Source organism: Leiobunum rupestre, chromosome 6, assembly GCF_980474605.1.
Source record: "Leiobunum rupestre chromosome 6, qqLeiRupe1.1.hap1, whole genome shotgun sequence".
Taxonomy (NCBI): Eukaryota; Metazoa; Arthropoda; class Arachnida; order Opiliones; family Sclerosomatidae; genus Leiobunum; species Leiobunum rupestre.
Window position 1 is genome coordinate 22189504 of NC_143389.1, and position 18276 is coordinate 22207779.

Genomic DNA, 18276 nt, shown 5'->3' on the forward strand with positions numbered 1-18276 from the left:
CCATTATGTCGTCTTATTAAACTGTTTTTAATTAAAGGTTAACATTAACGGATTAGAACTCTTAACGAGCAGATCTTTGGTTTTTGTAAACCGATAATCATATTTCTCAGTTGAAAATGTGTATAAGAACCAAGAGGTAGGTCACTTCCTTGATTAACGACGCACCCCTCGAAAGCGGAAGATGAAATCTGATTTAATCGTGATTATTTGAATTAAATTCAATTTAATTACAATTATGTTGATTAAATCACGTTTAATCATGATTGGAATGTTTAAATCTGATTGAATCATGATTTAATACAATCGCGATTTTAAAACCAGATATCACATGTCGTCCGGGGCATAAAAAAGCGTACCACGACATCTATTTTTAACCTCTCAATCGCATCTCAGTCTCTGAACGTCTCTCTCGTTTTTTTAAATCTTGTTTTTTACTAAAGCGGGTTGATTTGAAAGAATTTATATAAAAAAACCATACTGAATTTTAATAATAATAATAATAACAATAAGAATCAGCTAGCCTAATACCCAAGGCACCCAGTGGCGTAGCTAGGAAAATTTGACCTATGGCAAACCATAGAAATTGCGCCCCTTCCTAGGTGGTCAGAATTATAGGAAATGGAATATAAGTGAAACCATAAGTGGATCATTATCTCTACGATCAATGAAGTTCCATCTAAGGCGAATCGTGGGACTGACTGCTACTATGCCAAGTCGAAGCGTGCCTGAATTCTAGACCCTTGTCAGCATTATAAACTGATCCCGACAGCCTTGTGGCTTTATCACCCGGACATTTCCTGATTGGTGACGCCTTGACTGCAATCCCAGAACCTAACCTAACGACTACCAAAACAAACCGTCTCACACGATGGCAGTTGGGACAACAACTCCTTGAGATTACAACAATGCCCTAAATGGCTTTCAGTCAAACGAAACTTACAAGTCAATGATCTCGTCCTACTTAAGAACGAAGATCTTCCTCCGACCAAATGGAAGCTGGGCAGAATACAGGAGATGCATCCTGGCGCAGACGGTTGTGTTTAATAGTGGTCACCGTCAAGACAACTGACCGTGTGCTGCAGCGATCCATCAATTAATTATGCTTGCTACCAATGGAATAATGATAAGTCCTCTGAATAATTAAAATGATATTTTAAGCACACCGGGATGTTCGCAACTACACGTTTTTACCTCTCCGAGGGGACTTTGTACCCTAGGAGGGGTTATACAACCACCGTGTCTGTCTTTCTGTCTGTGGGTCTGTCTGTCAGGCCTGCGAACGCGTTCGCATTTTCGGGGCAAAGCGTAATCACTGCGTACCCAGTTTCTTAGAATCAGGGAAAATGTTTTTCCAAAAGCGCCCTCTTTTTGTCATTGGGTGTAGTATAATATTTTAATCGGCCGGGATTCGAACCCGAGCCCTCTTGCGCGACAGGTGAGCGTTCTAACGCAGAACCACGGATACAGTTACACCTCACTGAAAATTAAAAACTCTTCCGAGGAGAGGTATATTTTGGCTTGCCAATTTATTGACTTTTCCCGAGTTTTTCGTCATTCGCCGAGTGAGATCTTTCGAAAGGGTAAATTTCGTCAAGGTCACGTTTCACTCTTTTGTTGGCGGGAAATTTGAATTGCATATAGAAAAGTGTACTTTAAGAGGCAATGTGTAACGGGCCAGGTTTTACTTCGAAGAATATTTTATAATTGTGACATGACCAAGCGATCCCACGCTACAACCTAATATAGATCCGGGTTCACGTCTGGCTTTCACTATTGGGGCCATCGTTAAACTAAATATTAAAACTAAAACTTTGTCTAGGGTTATGATTTTGATTAAATACTAGAAGGGATTAAAAGTTTGCCAATTAAAACATTTAATACTAACAAACTTATAAACTATAACACAGCACTAGCTATAACTACGGTGCACCTAGATAATTAACTTAACTAATAAAAATAAAACTTATAACTAACACAATGAACAAACCCGTGAAGCCGGCTGTACTTCAAAATTATAAAAATTACACCACATGCAGCGCCCAAAAATATAGGTTTCAACGACTGCGGAATTCTGGATCAATCAGACTTCAGGATCAAAATAGCTCATAGAATGTTGAGTTCGTGTTATGAAGGTTGTGGGTGTTGAATTTGTGGTGTTTGTGTTATGATGGTTGTAGATGTTGAGTCTGTAGTGTTTGTACGGGCGTTTTATCTCCAATTTCTTCTTAATGATTTTGGGACGGACCGAGTGCTGAGTGTTATACAACCTCTCAACATCCAATGGCAGGGTTTCCACCAATTGTACACGGTATTCGTCTTAGTATCAATTTGCGATTTATTTGCCGGCTGGGAATCGAACCCGGGTCTGCCTTGTGCAAGAGATTTTCTCTAACCACTCAGCCACCAACGCTTGCTAAGTTACGGTGTTTTTCTAAAAAACAGCTTTGGCGAATCTCATTTACAAAGTTATAACGTTAGGTACTATAATTTATTCTACATCATTTTAAATATTTATAAATTATATTAACCTTATATTTAATGAAATATTTATAAATTGTATTAAGCTTATATTTAATTAAATATTTATAAATTATATTAATCTTATATTTAATTAAATATTTATAAATTATATTAATATCATATTTAATTAAATATCTGAGTATTTTAATTTATTTGATCTTGTTCAGGAATTGAACTCGGGTCGCTCGGTACAATGCAGATAGTTTACCGCCGAGCCATTGACTTTCTTTAGGAAAATAGAAAGTATGATAAGGCGGGTTTTTTACCTTTTAATAACGCTTAGAAAAAGGATAATTATTCAAAACTCCCGCGGAAACTATATCAAAGTAATAATATAGCGCCACCGTGTGGAGAACTATCAATCAAACCGGGTAAAAAATATAATCTTTTCAATTTTTCGAACTTTAGTCAAATCTTGACAGGTCTAAAAAAACACCAAATATAAGTATATAAAGCCGTTGCGGTCAATTTAGAAGATTTAGTCTTTCTTAGTTCTTGGCTGTCAGACGAACTACTACAGGACGGGGTCCTGGTGTCAGTCAAAAGTTATGAGGTAACTTTGCGGTTTTAATTAGTATGTTCGGTCTTCAGTCAAGAAAAGAGTTAAATTGTGTTTCGCGTTTGGAACGTGAGTGAATTGACTTAAGTGTATGAACAGTGCGTGTTTAAGACTGAAAGTGTTAAAGTAATTGTGAACTAACTCAAGTCAGGTGTAAGATAAAATTGATAATTTTTATTTTTTGAATTGGAATAACCTAATTATACCCTTGAAATTATCAACTCAACCTGTGAGGCTAATTAAGTAGATTGGAAGTAATTAGTAGCGAACAGCTCTCAGCTGTTAATTAAGACAAGAGTTTATAGTAAGGTAGTTTGAATTTAGTTAAAATTACTCAGTATAATTTATGATATATACTTAAGTGTAAGTGTGATTTGGTTTATTTTTCAATCACGATGAACTAAGAGACATCTAGTCTTAGATACTTGAGTACCAGTTCTGTACAATTACGTAGGAGGGATATATATTGTTGGGTTATTAATGAAAGTTAAATCTAGAACGTTCCATAGACTGTTCTGAATAAAAATAAACATTTATGATTTTGCATAATTCTGGTTGGCATTTTATTTTCTAATCACTCGCCCACAAAATTACAGTTCTGGCAATCCCGAATCAACTAAATTTTCGATATAACTGCGACGGGAAATTAGGGAATATTCTTTTAACAAAATTTCGATAAACTATCCTTTAATTAAAATCGGCGCGATTCCGTTAAAATTATAAACCAAAAAGCGAACGGTCGTTATAATACCCTCTGTAGATATTTCTTTCGTTAAAATTTGCTTTGTATTATATTCAACTGATAAACTTGTACAGTAAAAAGGGTTTAATTCAATTGTACATTGTTATACTACGTCAAATTCACTGTTGTAACTACTTAACTTATGATATTCTGAATAAATTAAAATTGGTCATTCGTCTCAATTATTTCAATTATAATTAAAATATCTTAAAGAGTTATCTCGAGAAATTAATACCACTAGGGACTATTCTTCCGAGGAGAGGTATATTTTGGCTGGCCAACTTGTTATTATTTGTAATGTGTTTTTTAATCGCAGAGTAAGATGATTGTTATCTAAACTTTATTTTTTATATTCTAATTTTCTGTAAAATATCATGTCCTTTCAATTTATGGCCAGTATTGTTTAATATTCGAAGTAGACATGAACAATCAATAAGTTACTGTTCGATACTTTTAATTCGTGAGTTATTATTTCTGTCACTTACTGGGCCGATTAACGATTAACTTGTTGTAAAAGATACGAAGTCTAGCTTGTAATTGATTTTGAAGTCTTTCTATTAACACCCGACGCGAGTTTAAAATAATTTTTCACAAATACTTTCGTTGTATATATGTTACAAACCCGAAAATATTAAACAACTGAAATAAGCTTGACCAATTTGATTCGCGTCCATTTCCACTCTGGAAAGTCCTCCTAAAAAACCCTAAAATAAGATCGCCCCGATTTCCCGTCGGTCAAAGTTCGACCTTGTAAACCCGTTTCGAAAACGCGTCGAGCAAAAGGATTAGTAATGGTGCGGCTTCGAATGGTTCGACGCTACGTATGTAAACCCCCTCTCACAAAACCTTCCTTCACCCCAACGGGGGCGCATTCGAAAAAAACAGTTGCTTCTCTGGTGAAAACGCAACGGGGGCGCATTCGAAAATTCTTCTCTGGTGAAAACGCTCGTTTAATTTTTTAATTAGAATAGATTAAACATAGCGTTCATAAAATATTTAGCTTTGTCTTAAAAATTCTGAGACCTATTTTAATTAGTTGGGACCATTTAAATTCAAATTAAAATATTATGTTGCCATGGCCAGGTGTACGTTAGATACCGAGCTTTAAGAATGCTACGATAGTAAAGTAAAATAACTCATCTAATCAGCACCAGGTTTTAGCAACGCTTTGCAATACTTATATTATTAGTTTCAAAATAACTTGACTTCTTAAGCAATATTGACTTGATATACATAATTAATTGCAATTATTTTTAGTAATTACCTGCGATTATTGATAATTCGTAACCTTTGCTAAGTTATACGATTATTTTTAATTGAATATATGTTGAACAATTCGAGTGATGCAGCACATTAATTTAAAAATAGAGCCAAATAGAAAAAAAAGTTCAGACAGATACCAGTAAAATTATTCAAATGATCATTATATTAACTTTGAAAGTTTGGGTTAAAAAATTTCAATAGGAAAAATCCACAGATTTTAATTCAATTATATTTAATCGTGACTTAATAATTTGGAGATTTTTCTTAACAAGGCCCATAAAATTTAGTAACCCCTGAACGATACTTTGGCCTTTTTTTTAATTAACAATTCATTTACCAAGTTAAATTGATGTATTTTTGAGAAACGTTTTAAGTGTAGAATGTTATTTTTTTACATTTCGACTTAATTACAACAATACTAAATGCACGGCTTCTGTAAATTAGGCCATAACGGCTAAATTTTAAACTTTACGTGTCCAATACGAAGGAAGAAGAAACGAAGACTGAAAATATTCCTTTTTCGAAAAACTTTCTTAGGGCTAACAATAGAGGCAGATGTATATCTATTGAAATCAGTGACAAAGAACTTTTACATTTCTGAAATTCCGCTGTCAAGTGACCAGTGCTAGAAGTTGGATTCAAATTCTTGTAAAAAAGGAACAGGGACGACTTGTTGTCTGACATCCAGTGACGTTTCTTTCGGGGAATAAGTCGATATCTTTCCCCTTTTCTCTCCTTCGCGAGTTTTTATACTTACTCGTTTGAAAAGGGGCTTTATGCGCCAACCTAATTGTAAGCGTAGCTTTTTTCTAGGAACCTTGCCTTCACCCCAGGCATTTTACCAGGAAATAACCTGAATCTAATTTCAACTTAGAGATATATATATAACGGAAATATAAACATTAAAAAAACCTAAAACACAACACCAAAGCAGACCGCCAAAAAAATTTAAAACATAATTTGGCGCCCCCCGTCGAGTTGCGCCCATGGCACGCGCCATGGCTGCCATACCCTAGATACGCCTCTGAAGGCACCACCTAAGGCCTAAGGCATCAAGCGAATTTTCGATGCCTTTCATTCAGGTGACGGGTTACAATGCGTATAGGAGGGTGGTGGCAAGCCCTGTTTTTCGAAAAACTGTACAGATTTGCTTATTATAGAATACACTTCTGTTAAACCAATTAAAGGAAACTTTTTCGTAAATTTAAAACTGTATATTCTTTTTTATTTGTGTGTTTAAGTGTATTTTAAAATTTATTAATGTCAGTTGTAAACAGGGTTGTCTGATTTAAATCAATTTGATTTCAATCGTGATTAAAATCAATATTATTTTAAATTTTTGATTTAAATCACACAATGTATTTTAACGGGGCAATAAAAATTGGCTAAATACTTGCTTGAAAAATTAAAATACATAGAAAAGCTGAGCAAACTAAAATTATAATAGTAATTAAATTTAAATTAGATTTCTTTAAATTCAAGATTAGATAACTGATTAAAGTAAAATATCCGTTAATTATACAATTAAAAAGCCATTAATTGTTAAAAAAATCCATAAATTCCAAAAAATCAAGTAAATCTGATTTAAAGAAAAAAATCGATTGTTTTGATTTTTATTAATGTACGGAATTTTTCATCCAAAACAAGCTCAAGCATAACCACAAACTAAAGTTTATTAGAAAACCATAATCCAAACCAAGATCAAGTGCAGACTTTTCATTTATAGTGTACGGAGATCTCCCTCTTTCAACTTTCAAAAATAGTTTTGTTTTGAAAAAGCAGCAAAGATATCATATTCACAAAACGCAGTTGATTATGTTACAGTATTATCATTCAAGATGTTTTATGTATATCTCTGTCAGCTCAAACATAACCATGTAGTATAGTAATGGCTGAAATCCAGTTGCTCGTAAACAGCTGTTTTCCACCACACATATGAAACAAGTTTTACATTTTAAAAATCATTGCTGGTATCTCCAAGCTATACGGATTTGTAAAAGTTGGCTTTAGCGGTAATCGGACCTAATTATTATAACCATATTTATAAAAAAAAGCCATTCTATTGGTTTATTGAAATTTGTACAAAGATTTTATCGGTCTTTACGTGTGACGTGAAATAATTTAATTCCTTCTCAAAAAATATCATACCTTTATCCACTCCTCCGACAAATTGAACATGTCAAAAACTTTCTAACTTGTTAAAAACGGTAGTTGCGTACGCCAAAGGTGTCTCAATTCCCTTATTGAAATAAAACGCAAGCCGAAAGTGTCACAGTACTCAGATTTTGATTTGTCGAAAATTTTGATACACGTCTAAAACTCGAGTCAAGTCAAGAATGTGTCACTTAAACGTTTCTGGCTAGTCTCGAACTTTTTCGACTAAAGTTCGAATGCCTGACAAAAATCACTATGGTGGAAATTCAAATTAGCTAATCGCGAGTGATGTAAATTTATGTCGGTTAGCTCGCCCACGGCCTCCTACACGCGCTCATTCTGCTCGCGACGATAGCGTCCCCGGAAATAGCCTAAAAACGGCGAAAGTTATATTAGTTCACATTTTACCTACATCGATCTTTGGCGCTGGCGTAACAACTGAGAAATGGCTGTTGTAAACGGCGGAAACGATCCATTTCTTGCAGTTTCATTAATTATTACTAATTGTGCAATTTGGGGTTATAATTTGTTTCAGTAATCTTTAAATTACTTATTGATAAATAAGTAAAATACGTTTGTCTATTTTTTCAAATGAAAATACGCGCCGAGAAAACCAGGCAAAGAAGGCGCTGTCAACGTTAATAATGTAAACAAAAGAAAATGTGACCGCTTATCAGCTGTTGTTTTTTTTATTTCCTTCTTACAGCTCTTTGATAGTAAGTTGTTTTAATATTTACAAAGTTCATTCCAATTTCAGTAAATAAGTAGTAAATGTAATGCAGAATATAAAACTAGATTATTATTATTATATTTAATTAACTAAGTCGGACAATGTCGAAGATTGCTAAAAGTAGTGTTATGTATATTAACAGAATATCTGGCTGAAAATGTAAAATGAAAATTCATTATATGGGTTTACGATTGTATATGTAAAGCAGGGGGAGTTTATGGACTTTTGCATGCATATATGGTGCTCCACATATAGTCCAAGAGCCCATGACAAAATAAGCATGTGATAAGGTACACGATGGGTCAAGGTATTTTTAACTAGGTTAGTGATTTGTAACAAAGAACTGTTTGTCTTACGGGTCAAATAGGGGCTTTCCGGAAATACGAACCACGTGACGTCACTTCCGGTGACCTTGAAAATTGATATGAGCTGATATTGGTATCATTCGATTGGTCTCAACGTGCTCTTACCAAATATGAATAAATTAACCTTCAAATCTGAAACAAACGGCATATAAGACTAAAAAAGTAATTTTGTCTTAAACATGTAAATTTGGGAGGGGCTCGAAATTAGTATTTAATCTTATATGCCTCTTGGTTCAGTTTTGAAGGTCTAAGTGACGTCACGTGGTTCGTATTTCCGGAAAGCCCCCACTTTGACCCGTAGGACAAACAGTTCTTTGTTACAAATCACTAATCTAATTAAAAATACCTTGACCTGTACTTTATCACATGCTTATTTTGTCATGGGCTCTTGGACTATATGTGGAGCACCATATATGCATGCAAAGTCCATAAACTCCCCCTGCTTTACATATACATGTTAAATATCTTGTGTATGTTTATAATTAGTGTAATTTTGTGTGTAATTGTTAATTTTAAAGTGTTGAAGTGTATTAATTTTTGTAAAATCTTGTATCCTTTAAAGGTGTATTATCTGTTTTTAAAATGTAAATATTGCACATATTCAGTGGAAAATTTCCTCTTTGTAAAAATACCACAATGTAAAACGCGAAAGTGCCCTTCTGGGGTTTTTCCGTGACGTTAGCGATTGGTTCATCCCTGCCTTGAAACCCGTGAAGAACGGATATTGGAAGGAGGGGGGGGGGCGCAGCCGGACCGTCATGGAGTCCTAGAGTGTAGGGAAAACACCGCCAACATAAAAAGGGAGAACGACCGGAAACGTCGTGAAAACAAGACTAGAAAAACCTCGCCCGGACTCTAAAGAGTCGACCCTCCTAAAGGAGACAAAGTAATAATAAAACTTCCCATTTAAAATCAAGAAGGGCTCAAATTATTAAAACTAAAATTAGGCTCGCAAGTAGATCAGTTAAAGATATAGCTTTAGGCAATTTAGTCCAATATAAACTCTCGACATAATAGGTGGATTTACTTATGTTCACGTGGAAAGTTTACTTTATAGGGGTAAACGACATAGTCACAATTTAACATAATGAACACTTGGCTCACTAGATGGCGGTAGTCGTGAGTGGCGACTTTAAAAAATTATCTGGCAGTCAGAAACTTTAGCGCTTTTCCGTTGCACATTGCTGTACGTGTTTTGTCACATAACAGAATTTCATAAATAGTTAAATTTTTGCTCTTTTAATTGAAGGTAGATAATAATTAGGTTAGTAAAATGCATGGTTGATGTTTAACAACATCTATATTATCAGTCAAATTGGTTTTAGACGATAGTGTCTTAGAATTAAATTCCTAAGCTTAAGCCTTTGCATTCAGTGTTATATACAATGGGAAGATTTTGTGTTGTACTTAATTGTAAAGAAAGAGGCGAAGATAAAAATGTAAGTAACTAATTATAGAATAAAGTTATTGTAAATGGAGTAATATTTAATGCTTTTTACTCTTTTAAGGTGTCATACCACAGAGTTCCAATGCCAATACAAAATAATATACGAACATTGTGGCTGAAAAGAAAAAGGCGACGATACTACTTATACAAACCAAAAATGAATATTAATGTTTGCTCTAAACATTTTAAAGAGTCTGATTTCCTCGTTTCACATGCCAATGGCCAAAGGCATTTGAAAAAGGGGGCAGTACCGTCTCAATTCTCCTGGATAACGAACGAGCCTATAACAAACACTGTTAATAGTGAATTGATAAATAATGACACTAATCTATCCCATAATGTAAATCAAATTGCTCAAGACGTAACAATTTCTAATGCCAATGATGGAACAACCACTAACCAAGAGGTAATTTCTAATGTTGAACAGGATTTAATAGTTAACGAAGAGCCAGAAGAATTGCAAAATGTTTCCAACATTACGGATAGACTAGTTTCAAATGCAGATAATGAACTACAAAATATGCGTAACAGGTTACGTAACAGTTTCATTCCAAATACTATTAGCTTTGAAAATTCTGATATCAACATGCGTCATGCCGAGAAATTTGAAGAAATGCGCAAAAAAGTAGAACTCTTAGAAGTGGCGCTGGAAAAAGCCAACGAAAAAGTGGGAGTGCAAACTTTCAAGCTTAAAAAAGCTGAACAGCTTTTAAAAGTAGAAATAAAAATGCGGGAATTGGCTGAAAAAAAATTTAAAATATTAAAACCAAGTTTAGAAAATATTAAAGACGATGATGATGCTATAACATTTTATACCGGTCTTCCCAACTACAAGAGGGTTATGGCTTTATTTGAATTTCTAGATCCTGGTGAAAATGGTGAAAACATTATTTATTGGAAAAGTGGGAAGGTCAATGATGGAATCAACTCAACTCCTGTAACAACTTCAACTATGGCTGGTCGTCCTAGAGCTTTAAAACCTCTGGACCAATTTTTTATGGTACTCATGCGATTAAGACTAGGGCTATTTGTCGAAGACCTAGCGGAGAGGTTTGGTATCTCTAAAAGTACGGTCAGTAACATGTGTAACACTTGGGTAAACTACATGTACAGTACCTTCAGTTAGGTCAAATTAGTTTATGGTCAACGTGCGAACAAATTGATCAGACCATGCCAGAAGAATTTAAAACAACTTATCCAACTACGCGTGTTATAATCGACGCATCAGAAATTAGGTGTGAAACACCTTCCTCATTAGTATTACAATCAGAAACATACTCCAATTATAAATCAACAAATACGTACAAAGGGCTGATTGGAATCAGTCCAAATGGTTATGTCACATTTGTGTCTGCCCTTTATACAGGCTCTATATCTGACAAAGAAATAACAAGGCGAAGTGGTTTTCTACAGTTAGATTTTGACAAGGGAGACAGCATTTAGTTGGGTCCACCACAAAGCCATATGCGTGAACTATTAAGTTATGGCCTAAACTGCGCATTTGATTAGAATATTTGTTTCTTGCAATAGGCTCCATGGTTTTCCCATATTTTATACTATTTATATGTCCTATTTCACTGCTTATGACAACATTGCAAATACCAGCTTCAGTCCATAATTCGCCTTTTCGCTTTCATACATTTCCAAATTTGGAGGAACTCAACCTTGTTCTCCTGGCATTTTTCCATTCCACATTCTCTGATTGCGCTACTGTTTTTCTTTCTAAAACTGAAGCTTCTTCGGAGGAAAGCTCATTTTTCGGAAAAATAAGTCTTTAAATATTTATAACTTAAAAATATTTTATAAGCTCCTTACCAAACGAATTTTCATTTCAACTTCTGGTAAAGGTAAATAACAGCCACTGATACACCAATCTTCTTTGCATTGCCTCTTTGAAAATATTGGTACCCGAAGCAGTCTATCAACAATGACAGGAGTAGAAATAGGAAATATGTTAAAATTGAAAATAACTTCCATTCCAGATTCTATAATAGGAAGCTGGTAACATATAGGCGAGTTCATCGATGCTTTTCCCATTTTAGTGTCTATGAAGGCTGAAGAATTTGGCGAGGAAATTATGAGTGAAAAATCATTTTCATCATCTTTACTCTCTTGTAACGTCAACATTAACTTGTTAACAGCTGCATTTACTTCATTTTTATTACGAACATAAGCTCGACCTTCGTTAATCCTACAATTCATAGGTTTAGAGCTAGCATTTTCTTTTGGAGATTGGAAATTTACATCCATGACAGCGAGTGGCCGAATTGATTTGCCTCTTTGACAACCCCATTGTTGTTTCTTGCTTGTACATGAAATGGGATCATTAATTTCAATGATTTCTGATGCCTCTTGTAGGTATCGGAGAAAACCAATCAAATGATTGCAAGTTCCAGATAATCCAGCGACACATTCACAATAGCCATCTAGTACTGGATTTTTGCCACCAGATACTCTTAACGCCGCAGCACAAAGATAGGGTGATACATTTTTCTTTTACTCCGGTAACATTTCCCCTTAACATAAACTATGTCATTTTCCCTAGAAAATAAATGTGGACATTAATAAAATAATACTTAAGAATACACAAATGAATAGAATCAATCAAGCATACTTATCGGTATTCGTAAGCAAGGAGTCTTTGTCAACATATCCTTCTGTTACAAAGTTATAACTTCGTGTTAACTGTCTATTAGTTTTATTCTTACTTTTGTAATAAGAAAATACGTGGTTTTTAGTAAACGTTGGAACAGTTGACAGTGATTTTTTATATCCAGTAATTGGAAATATGAAACCATTGTTTACAGCAGAATTCACGTTCATTTATAGTCGAAAATGAAGGCCTAAGTGACTGCAGAAATCGTAGCAGACGGCTGCGACCGCACCTTTTCGTTAAACTATGGTGGCGACATCGCACGCTATGTTTAAGCGTCAGTACAAAATGTGACTATGTCGTTTGCCCCTGGTAGTGCACTCGCGAGTAAAAAAATAGTAAATCCACCTATGGTGCCGAAACCCGGGATCTAAAAAGCCACGTAAGCGAACCAAAAACTTGAACAAAGAAGTTTCCAACACGAGCAACGGCCACGCCAAAGATGACGGAGCCGTCAGAAGAAATTATAGCGGCCGCCAACGCCGAGTACCAGAGGGTAAAGTCCAGCCGGACTCCCATCCGGAGAGCCATTACCCTGGAGACCTCAAAAATGGAATTGCTCATCAAAGATAAAACATGTACGATCGAGCAACTGGAGGATTTACTGGCCATAGTCCTTCAAAAAGAGGAGGAAATTATACTTCTTGACCAAAAGGCCGAATCGCACCTCGATTCACTAAAGGATCTCAGTAAGGAGGCAACCTCAACAATAGGGTACAGGGACAAAATCACCCTCGCCAAATCCAGAGCCAACGAGCTCCGAGGCTACAGAACGGCAACGTCCATTATCTCCAACCACGGAGCGAACCAGCAGCTGATCCCGCTAACGATGACCCAGTCACCGCTGATCCTCCCACCGCAGATCATCTCGTCAACGAAGCTTCCGACCATCACGATGCCCAAATTCAGCGGAGACATCTCAAAATGGTCCAGTTTCTGGAGCCAATTTCAAGCCGCGATCCACCAAACAAATTTACCAAAGGTAGAAAAGTTTACGTATTTGGCTTCCTATTTAGAGGGCGAGGCGGCTAGAGTATTAGATTTTTTTAGACGCGTCAGAGCAAAACTATGACTACGTAATCAAAATGTTAGAAGACCGATATGGTAGAAAAGATATCGTAATTCATAGAATAATGAATAAGTTACTAGATATACAGTCGGTTAAAAAATCTAATGATGTAAAAGCTTTGCGCACCCTCGTTGATACGTGTGAGGGAACAATAAGAAGTTTAAGAAATCAAGGTGTAGACCCAAAAGTAAATGGTACTTTTCTCTGCCCAGCGCTACTACGTTGTCTTCCTAGCGATATTAGGCTAGAATATAGTAGATCAAAACCCGCCGGTGACGATTGGGATAACTTAATAGCGTTCCTTAAAAAAGAGGTTGAAAATCGAGAGTTCTCTGAAATGTTAGGACAGGGGCCCCAAATTACGGATAGTTACGCGAAAGTTCAAAAAGAACTAAGTAGGGAAAAATCCTACCCAGAAAAGTTGAAAAGGGAGCCGTCGGATGTAGTCCCCAATGAAAACGTGTATTGTATTTTTTGTAAGAGCACCCAACACTCGTCCACAAATTGCACCTATCATTCGATAGAAGACAAAAAAAGCCTACTTAAAGATGAGGATAGATGTTTTATTTGTATTAGAAAAGCACACCCTGCCAAAAATTGCCCGTCTAGATTTAAAGGGTGTAGAAAATGTGGGAGGGCCCATAACATAGTAGTTTGCGACAAAATCCAGGCAAATTCTAAGAAAAACCAAAACCCGCCAAAAGAGGGAGAAAAAGAGAAAGAAAGGGGGAGGGAGGATTTTACGGCAATGCAGGTGTCGGTAAATAGCTCTCAAGTAGCTACTCAAAATACAGTCTTGTTACAAATGGTTCAGGCCCTAGCGATAAACCCCGAAATAAAATCAAATACGAGCCAATTCGTTGTTTGTTGGATGGGGGTAGTCAATTGTCCTTCGTACAATTATCCCGTAAATTAAAATTACCAGTAGTTGGCAAAACTGAAATAGCAGTTCATGGGTTCGGAACTAGAACAGCCCCGGAAGTAAGTCGGCGTATTTTTAGGCTAATCCTACGAAACAAAATTAATCCTCAAGAATTCGTAGAAATTCAGGCTGTAGAAGTCCCGTTCATTTGTCGAGCATTGTCTAAAACCCCTTGCCAACGAAATAGAAAATTATCTCGGAGAAAGAGACCTACAAATAGCCGATGAAATGGAAAAGGGGACATTAGATATTAACGCCTTAATTGGGGGGATATTTATTGGGAGATAGCTTCCGGTAAACTTGAGCGTTTCGGAAAAATACCGTCGCTTTAGAAACTAAATTTGGTTGGGCCATAACGGGACCCGTAAAAATAACGGGTGTAGGACATGAAACGTACTCGACTTTGCACGTTAGTATACGATAAAATGAAGTTAATGAAACTTTAAAATCATTTTGGGAGATTGAGGCTATAGGCATTCGTGAAGAATCTAACGGCCCACCCTGTGACCAAGAAATATTAGAAGATTTCGAAAATAGCATTGTATTCGAAAATGACCGTTATAGCGTTCGATTCCCCTGGAAAAATGATAGGGAAAACCTACCCGATAATTTTGAAATCGCGAAAAACGCGCGCAAAGTTTAGCTAGGAAACTTGGGAAAAATCCCGCTCTTTTCAAAGAGTACAGAAAAGTTCTTCAAGAACAGTTAGATTCGGGAATTATCGAAGAGGTACCCCCCGCAAATATTGACGCGAAAGGTTGTCACTACGTACCCCACCAGGCGGTAGTGCGTGAGAGTAGCGTCACAACAAAGGTACGAGTCGTTTTTGACGGCTCTGCGCGTGAAAGCAATTTACCCTCTCTAAACGACTGCTTGTCGCCGGGTCCAAATTTAAATCCTGATATGTTAGGCCTACTCTTGAGATTTAGAAACCACAAGGTGGCTTTGTTAGCCGATATAGAAAAGGCCTTTCTTCAGGTGGGATTAGCGGAAAAAGAAAGGGACGTAACTCGATTTCTTTGGTTCAAATATGACGAAGAGGGAAAAATAGACCAAAATTCATTTAGGGTATTTAGATAAAATAGAGTCCCTTTCGGTTTTTCCCCATCTCCGTTCCTTCTCGCTGGGACAATTAAGTACCATATTAAAAATTACCGTGAATCTGACTAGAAGCACGATTGGATTGGGCGGGGACGTACCAGCTAGAAGGCTGCCATCAGAGTGGAATCGCGATAGTCGCGCCATCTCATAGAAACAATTTAAACTAAATAAGTAAATATGGTCACGTGGAATAACATAAAACAGATCGTAGGCAACGTATTAAAAACTTTTTTTATTTATCTGACATTATATTAAGTTATTTAAACAGCTTTAGGAAAATCATAAAAATTTCAAGAATCTACTATATCTACCGTGTCACCCTTAAAGTCACCCGTTAACTTTTCGCAATCATTGTAAGTCTGAAATACCACGAATCATCACAGTTTAACTAAATTTTAATTATTTCAGTGTGGTTTAAAATATGCCTACATGAGATTCCAAAATCTTGGTTTCAGTGTCTTTTAAACTATCATCAGTATTAGTCCAGTCAAATTGAATGGTTTCCGGTAGTTCACTTTTTCCGTAAGTTTTCTGAAATAACCTCTGATAAATAGGGAAACTAAATAACAATTACTAAAATCAATAAATTGGCATACTCTAGAAGATGTAAATATGATTTGTTCTGGAATATATATTTTTGGGAGCTCTTTCAAATTCTTGTTTTAATAAAGAAATTATTCATATTTCAGTTAGTTTTTTTATTTCAGAATGAATAGGGTAATTTTTACTTGTGTAGGTACAGCATTTGCTTTCAAATGGTGCCTTTTATTTTGAAAGTGAATTTCATCCGGCAGAAAAGTTTACTACACACAAAGTCATATGAAGTAATTGAAGATGGAGTCCAATTTTCCCAATTTACCGCTAAAACCCATTTTCCTAGTAATTCAGCATTTCTCAGAGGAAATCTTAGTGTAAAAAAAATCTCTTATTCCGAGATTATTATAAAATATTTACTATAATATTACATACTTATGAAATGAGAATTTTATTTCTTTCCCAGATTTCTCTTCACAATGTAAAAAAGCGCAGTTTTTAACCATATTTGCGGATATGCTTTTAGACGCAAAAATTTAAACACGAAAAGACAGCCGCTGCGCACGACGTGATGCGCAGTGGATCGCCTTTTTTCCATCTTCGAAATTCGCGTCGTAGCCATGGCGACAATGTTTAATGCGTTTGTCAGATGGCGCGTACATCGCGATTCCACCCTAATGTCTGCCTTCTAGCTCGCTTGTTTCCCTTGGGATTGGCGGAAAGGGCAGTGCTTCTAGTCTAATTTCTATTTCTATGGTTAAAACCGTGCTGGTAATGTCCAAAATCCGCGTGGCCCCGTTAAAGGATAACACAATTCCCCGATTAGAGTTGATGGGGTGCGTGTTGGGTGCCCACTTAGCTAAATACGTTAACGAACAATTTGAAAACAAAATCTCGAAAACCTATTATTGGACCGATTCAATGATAGCCCTTCATTGGATAAAAAATACGTCAGATGATTGGAAACCATTCGTTTCTAATAGGGTCCGCGAAATTCGCAATTTAACTAACCTCGAAAATTGGAGCCACTGTCCCAGAACTAGTAACCCAGCCGATTTGCCCACTAGGGGTCTAAGCGCGAAAAAGCTAAAAGAAAGTAAACTTTGGTTTGAGGGTCCGTTATGGTTGCGAGAGCCCGAAAGTCACTGGCCAAATTTTCCGTCCAAACCCCTAGATTAATCTAACGATGAGATAGAAGCTGAAAGGAGAAAAGTAGCGATGGTAACCACTTGTTATGATCAAAATTTAATTTAAACTTTAATCCCTATAGAACGTTATAGTAAAATAGAGAAATTCTTCCGCGTAACAGCCTGGGTTATGCGCTTCGCTAAAATGTTGAAATGTAAAATTAGAATTAAGGGTAATCTCACCGCTGAAGAACTAAAAACAAAGTCAAATCTATTTGTGAAATAATTTCTTTATGAAACAAACGAGAGATTAATAAAAATTCGAAAATTGTATCTTTGAAACCATTTATTGATAACGAAGGGGGCAGCGGAATTAACGTATAGACAACAAGTTGGCAAGCCAAAATATACCTCTCCTCGGAAGAATTGTCCCTAGTGGTATTAATTTCTCGAGATAACCCTTAAAGATATATCTCCGCAATTTAGAGTTATTTGTTAAAAATATTAACCCATTTCTATCCCGCCCGGTATAAAATTTTAATTATAATTAAAATAATTGAGACGAAACGACCAATTTTAATTTATTCAGAATATCATAAGTTAAGTAGTTACAACAGTAAGTTAGACGTACTATAACAATGCACAATTGAATTAAACCCTTTTACAGAACAAGTTTATCAGTTAAATATAATACGAAGCAAATTTTTATGAAATATCTACAGAGGCTTTTTGGAATTACTCGCTTACGCAATACTTGCCGCATCTTTAACGCTCATTTTATTTCAACACTCGCCCTTGATGAAGATACCGTAGATATCTGGTAGTGGACGACTCGTTCACTTCCTGTTGACGTTGTGACGCATACCACATGAAAAAGACCAATGCCGTCCAATTTCCAATATCATATAATGACTCGCACACCCAAGAAATCATTGACTGCGTTAGAAATCGTAGATATCCAAATATCCACACCAAATGTATTTACAAGAAGCAAAAACCTTACCATCAACAAAGCACAGAGAGCCACTTGACTAACCGCCAGCTTTTAAAGCAATTAACGTTAAAGGGTCTACCCTTTAACCCTCTAATC

At 36.0% G+C, this 18276-nt stretch overlaps 1 protein-coding gene across 1 annotated transcript; it reads left to right on the forward strand.

The window, feature by feature from the left end:
• Window positions 1-9718: 9718 nt before the first annotated feature.
• Window positions 9719-11223, forward strand: LOC149940317 (uncharacterized). Its single transcript, XM_090179226.1, has 4 exons — window positions 9719-9772; window positions 9842-10495; window positions 10616-10852; window positions 10894-11223. The coding sequence occupies exons 1-4, from the start codon at window positions 9719-9721 to the stop codon at window positions 11221-11223; spliced, it is 1275 nt and encodes a 424-aa protein (XP_090035352.1).
• The last annotated feature ends 7053 nt before the right edge of the window (window positions 11224-18276 follow it).